At 31.8% G+C, this 6,763-nt stretch overlaps 1 protein-coding gene across 1 annotated transcript; it reads left to right on the top strand.

Annotated features, from left to right (window-relative positions):
- Positions 1 to 661: 661 nt before the first annotated feature.
- Positions 662 to 5,146, top strand: LOC128552775 (short-chain collagen C4-like). Its single transcript, XM_053533838.1, has 3 exons — positions 662 to 925; positions 4,065 to 4,154; positions 4,417 to 5,146. Exons 1-3 carry the CDS (start codon positions 727 to 729, stop codon positions 4,911 to 4,913), a joined length of 786 nt encoding a protein of 261 aa, XP_053389813.1. The 5' UTR covers positions 662 to 726; the 3' UTR covers positions 4,914 to 5,146.
- Positions 5,147 to 6,763: the final 1,617 nt, after the last annotated feature.

Raw genomic sequence — 6,763 nt, forward strand, 5'->3', positions numbered from 1 at the left:
GAAATAAATAATGTGAATAATAAGATAATCAGCTAAGACAGCGCACGCTGAAAATTTCAATAATCAACAGGTGTCATAATACCTTAAATTGTGTATTGTTTGTACAAAATGTTCTATTCCTTTCAAAGAGGTACTTTTTGAAATACACTTTACATAAAAATGACCGTACTATGTTTACACTCATCATTTGAAATCATGGAATAGTTTCATGGTATGAAAAATGAAAAAAAAAATCACCACTCGTGAAATATTTTATTTTCGTACAATGCGATAAAAATAAAAGTCATATTTATTGGCAAAGAAATTGAGTATCCTCTATATATTGTATTCCAAATGGAAATAAATAAACGATTAGTGATTATTTCCTTTATTTAACTTCACAATGTCTGGAACATATTAGATTGTTTAACAGTTGGTTGCCGTCAGTTACCAGATTAACACTTTTCGGTTCACTTATGTAGAGTACTGCCACGCAATGTATTTTCAGCGTAAATAATTATAATGTTTTATTTTATTTGGCATCATATTAGGCAATAAAACTTTTATAAATAAAGGTACGTATTTATGGTTTCTTACGAGATTTCTGCACAACTGACTGTAAGCGTCATACTTGTCGATAAGTATACTTAAAGATGATTCATCTTTTTTTCAAATTCTCTTTGCGTAACGACATATTTTCGAAAGTGTTTAAAGTACCAACACTCTACTTAAGTTTAAGTGGAAAAAATGAAAATTTCTATAAAATGTCTACTTTTGATTATTGCGGTTTTCTGCTTGAAAAACGTATCAAGCCACAATGACAGGAAGCAGTCTGGTTCTACACTATTCGAGATTCTACGTCAATTAGAGCAATTCCACGAAGCCATTGGAAACGCAACGAAGATTCTTAAAACCCAAGCCACAGCAGTTTTCGGAGAAAATAGAGGTAAAAGATGTTAAAAATATTATGTATATCATTTACAAATTGTATTTCTTAAATAGCATGCAGGATTGCTTCATTATTACAATAACTTGAGGCATTAATAGCTAACTTGAGGCATTAATAGTATAAGGACATGTTCACATTTTTATACAGTACACATAGTTTCTGATGCAACGTAAGATGTTTCGTTTTTATCGTGATTTTTTATTTTTAAAACATTTATAAATCTCGGTAAACTCATAGAATTTAAGGAATTTAATTTAAAATATCTAGAAATATTATAATATATAATATTATAGATCAAGTGTAAAGCAACGTCCTCATCGTAAATAATACACACAAGCAGAAAACTAATGCTATGCATCAGCGTCGCCAAAAACAAGTTCAATCAAACTTAGAAGGTGTATCTTCTTCTCTTTAAAATCCACTTAGTATTACAGATATCATTTTAAGTACTTTTGTGCAGAAGTCTCTTAAGAAACCATGGATACGCACCTTTACTTATAAAAGTATTGTAACGCAATGTTCCTCCAGAATGAAGAAATGTCCTTTTCTAACTTGAATAAAAGTATTTGATAAGGAAGCTGGATAAAAATAAAGGCCACGTGTTAATTAAATCTACTTGATTATCTTTCATGACTACAGCGGTGCTACGAGAACATCAAATAAAGATCAGAAATATTCATGTACCAAACAAAAGCGAACAGACATAAGAACATATAGGCAGTTTAATTCCTATTTCGCGGTTTACGAAGTAAACAAACGCATTCTCACTGGTGACATTATCTTAGCTAAATAAGCATGATATCTTAATTTTGAGGCGTTTGTTAAGCAGATATGTTATACTAAATGGCCATATACAATTTTCCTATCACTGAAATGCACTTAAGTATTTAAAGGGAATTCCTGTAGTTTTTTATGCGCATCTTTCTGCGCAGCCGACACTTTCTATGGAAAACTGAACTGAAGTCAACATTTGTTGAAACATGTTACAGACAATCTTAAATATGAGGAATTTTGAATGAAATAACATTTTTGATAAGTTATATCAGTAATCAAATGTTGATACTGGTTTATGTTGTATTGACAAGTATCATGCCTGACAGGTATCTTGCTATTTTTGTGGTTGTGTTTTCACATCGCATTTTAGTACAAAGACAGTGTTGTTCATATAATGTAAGATAATTGACTTAGTACTGATAAGACAATATCACCTTTCAGATTATTTAGTATTCAATTATAGAAAGAATTAAGAATTTTTAAAACTTTTTTTTAACTTTTAGCAGACATATATGTAATCAATTTGGCCAGGTTCGCGCCATTTCCGTCCGAACAGGTGTTGTATTCTAGCGGTCTTAACATAAAATTTAGCCTGGTGACCCATACATTGTTAGCCATTTTTATGCTCACAATACAATTATCTATACACAAGAAGAAAAAGAAAAAATTCTATGAAAAAGTTTTTTCAAAATTAAAAAAAAATATTCTTCACTATGGGTATTTTTCATTGAAAAAAGTTCACAAAAGTAAATATGAAACAATATTTTTTTTCATTTGTACCCATTATTGTAAGGACAGAGTATTACAAATATGACTATGATATCAAATAGGTATATAATAAAATCTGTAAAAAGAAAAAAGCGTATTGTGCTGCCTGGATGTATATTTTGGTTGGTATTTATAAAAAAGCAGAAAATCATGAAAATGTTGAAAAATCGCTGGCAGTTTCAGCAACAATGGGTGTGTTCAAAACAATTTTTCACAAAAACAAGCCTGGTGACCTATTGTTTTTATTTGTTCATTGTTTTCAGCACACATTTTCCTATCATATATGTGAATTAAAAAAAAATCTATGAAAGGAAAAAAACTATAGGAATTCTCTTTAAAATGATATCTGTGCAATTAATGTTTTAAATTAAAAAAAGAATGAAGTACCATACAACCTACTAGCGGCATCGTTCTGGAACCCCTTATTCATTCACTACATCTATAATAAGGGTGTTCGTGAATATTTCGGCCATAATTGCATTGATCCAGAAGTTATCCAGGTGGTAGTAGAAACCTCTTGAAGTTTAGATATAAATTGATATTCAAATGAAAAATCAAGAAAATATCTTGTTACGAAACAGATGAATTAAGCAACTTAAGTCTTGAAACAAAAGTTTTGTACTCTTAGTATCTTTGAAGACAGGGATCAATCTCAATTTTTTTTTTCACATAACAAAATTGAATAATTTATGATTCATATTGAAAAGAATTATACTTCGCGATATAATCATAATTTATTTTCCTGCAAGGTTTTATCTACCCATTGTCTAGAGATTATTTTACCATAAGCAAGCTCCTAGAGTTCATGAAATCATATGTTCATACAAACATATATTTGTAGAAGTAGACTAGATCTTAAAAGGGTAAACAAGAATAATTTAGTTTTAACGGTATTGGAAAACTAAAGTGTGTTGCGTTAGATCATATGTTAAAATGTATTTTCATCGAAATACATTTCATCAAAATAGTTTACGGATTTACAGACTGAGGAAATAATTAGAACTTTCTTGTTTTTCCGGCTATTCTAAAGATTTAATGTAGCTGTCAAAGACAATTTTTGTAGCATTTAAGACAACATTCTTTATACAGAGTGCATTATGACTATTATATTTGTTAAGAAATGATATATCCCAAGCAGTGATTTTATGTTGAATAAATTCGTTGCTTGGCGTTCAGAAAACAATTATATCATGAGGGCGTATAAGGCATGCCAAACGTTGCTAAATTATATAATCTATTTTATTATTATAGTATGTCTGTTATTGTTATTCAATGTCGTGTCATTCATATTCTAAATTTTGCTATTGTTATTGTATATGTCGTTATTCTTATTGTATGTTCGATATTCTTATGGTAAAAGTCATTATTGTTATTCTATATTTCGTTATTGTTATTGTATCTTTGATATTGTTATTCATTATCGTGCAGAACCTTGGTGTGCAATGATGCATTTGGCTCTCGTGGATTTTGTCAGGCCGGGTCTTATACACTGGAAGCTCCTCGCAAAATCGACTTTCCAGAATACAACATTGAAGACCAAGTAATATTTGATAATCATATTATATTGCACATCCTTTATGTTTATCAATCACAGGTTCTGATCCAGGGGCATCTTCACACGGTGGTAATTACGTACGTTGGGGTAAAACTGAGTGTCCAAAAGGCGTAACTACTGTCTATCCAGGTGATAATATTAACAGTAAATAAATTGACACTGATGTGTAAAAGTCTTATATTGAAAATAAGTTTTTGTATGTTTCAAAACTTCAGTGACTCGCTTTCATTCATTGTATAAAAACTATAAACTTCTCCGTAACGCTTGGTTTTGTCGTCAGAATGGGGTATTTTTTCTAATTTCACTTTATGCGGGACTTTGCAGTATCAAAAACAAAGTTTAGTAATTTTTCTTCTTTAATACTATGAGCAAACTGTCACTTTCTTCACAGGTGTTGCTGGAGGGTCATTCTTCGACCATTCAGGAGCCGCATCCAATTATTTGTGTTTACCTCTTGATCCGGACTGGACCAACAAAACTAAAAATGACAACACGAAAAATTCAATGGGTGCCCATGTATATGGAGCAGAGTATGAGCTAGACGGTGTGAATACCGGTTTCTTTGGCGGTAAAATACAGCAGTATCCAGACGATGTTCCCTGTGCAGTTTGTGAGACAGAGAGACCGAACGTTCTGATGATACCCGGGAAGACCACATGCTATGAAGGCTGGAACGTTGAATACACGGGATACCTTTCCGCTGGACATTATGGTCATAAAGCAGCATCGGAATTCATATGTCTTGATGAAAATCCAGATGCAGCAGATGGAAATGATGTTAACGAGAATGGGAAACTGCTCTACTTAGCGGAAGCAAGGTGTGGTTCTTTACCATGTCCGCCTTACGTTGATGGAAGAATAATGTCATGTGTTGTTTGCTCAAAGTAATTAAGGAAAACTAAAACATTTCTAGATCAATATTCCTAGACTCTCGACGTTTCAAAATCCTAAAACATAAATGTGTGAAAAAAGCAGGATTTCATTGGCAAAAGATTTTACATAGATGGAATTTTCAAAACTATCTATCTAATTGTATTGGATCTCTGAATCCACTGACAACACTTCTTATAATCAAATCGTATTAATAATATATATTATAGCAAATATCCTACTTTCATGCACCAATGCGTTTGTTTTTGATATCTATTTCCCGTACCACTAAATATACCCATGTAAAATTACGGTCAAAATTTAGGTTGAATATGAGCTTTTTTCCCCCTTAGCCTTTATTCTAGTAATACAGTGACCAGTAATGTGTGTTCTGAACTTCTAATATTTTGTTTACCTATCGGTCTCCTACCTATAGAAATTGTTTGTTGCCATCATTTCTGTTTATGGGTCATGCCCGTTCTTTTTTTTGTATATATATTTTAAGAGAGGGCATCATCGAAATACATATACAGCCTTACCTATCTATAGCGCTCGTCTAAGGGATGGATAAAAGTGATAATGACTGTTATGACTTTTTATTTGTACATGGTCAATGCATTTTGAAGGTTCCATGTGCACCGTCGTATAAACACATCTGCGGATGTCTCTAAATTGTTTTTGGTACTTGTAACGTGTAGTTCTGCTCAACCCGGGGCGAGAGGGCATGGACGATAGCATGCATTTCTACTACCGTCCATGAACATGCTCAGACAAACCGAGCCTTATCATGTTTATTTTATACGTGTTAAACGACCTGTGGATTTTAAAACATGGTCATATGCATATATATATGAACATATTTTAAAGGGGAATCGCCGGTAGCTGCTACACACACAATTTGTAGGTGTGGTTTATCTGTAGCAGACGATAAGATTCCAACAGGTATCTGATAATGTTTGCCTCCAGTAACGACTAATTGTAACCAGCATAGAGAACACCAAGTACTAGTATTTCATGTGTTTCATAAATAATTATGTGTATTTACATTTTTAGTTAAAATGTAAACTTTATATTAGTCATATTAATCAACAATTGATAACAAATGCAAAAAACAATGCTGTTATTCATAAACTTAAATCATAACACATTATTGTAACATCTGTATACATTGCAATTTACTTTTTAAATCAGTAAAATCTTGAATAAATTTAGAGGACTTGATTATAATAAATAATAATAAATCACATTCATAAACTGATATGATACTTGTATATTCATCATTCTATATATATTATAATGCTTCTAATCTATCTGTATTTATGCAAGTCAAATAAAACAAATGACCATTGATATGGTATATTGGCAATTGGACATCTGTAGTGCAATGTGTTAATTGGTATCAATTAATAAGTACTTTCGTACATCATCACACATGGTAATCAATGGTGAATATAAACACTTTATTACCATACTAAACCTTATATATACCCTTTTAATATTGTTCTAAACAGTAAAAAATGAGTTTGGTGTTGAAATAATATATTATGTACTTTAAATATAAATTTTTTTAATGTTATTTCTTAGTTTACCAAGGCCTATCAGCCTTTATCTTTTACTTATTTACCTGGCATAATTGGTAAAGAGGCATCTTTTAGAAATCATTTTTACAGATTTAATTGTGTTCTTAATGAATATTAATTTACTTAATGGGAATTTTCACAAATGCAAATCACATTTATAATACCGCCTCGGTAGCCTAGTGGTAGAGCGTCCGCTTCGAGAGCGGGAGGTCGTGGGTTCGATCCCCGGCCGCGTCATACCAAAGACGTAAAAAATGGTACTAGCAGCTTCCTCGCTTGGCGCTCAGC

The sequence above is a fragment of the Mercenaria mercenaria genome, unplaced genomic scaffold (genome assembly GCF_021730395.1).
Source record: "Mercenaria mercenaria strain notata unplaced genomic scaffold, MADL_Memer_1 contig_3139, whole genome shotgun sequence".
Classification (NCBI taxonomy): Eukaryota; Metazoa; Mollusca; class Bivalvia; order Venerida; family Veneridae; genus Mercenaria; species Mercenaria mercenaria.

Coding starts and splice junctions, on each gene's coding strand:
- LOC128552775 (XM_053533838.1), top strand. CDS start 727: ATGAAAATTTCTATAAAATGTCTACTTTTGATTATTGCGGTTTTCTGC. Junction 926..4,064: donor AGTTTTCGGAGAAAATAGAG/GTAAAAGATGTT, acceptor TATCAATCACAG/GTTCTGATCCAGGGGCATCT. Junction 4,155..4,416: donor CGTAACTACTGTCTATCCAG/GTGATAATATTA, acceptor CTTTCTTCACAG/GTGTTGCTGGAGGGTCATTC.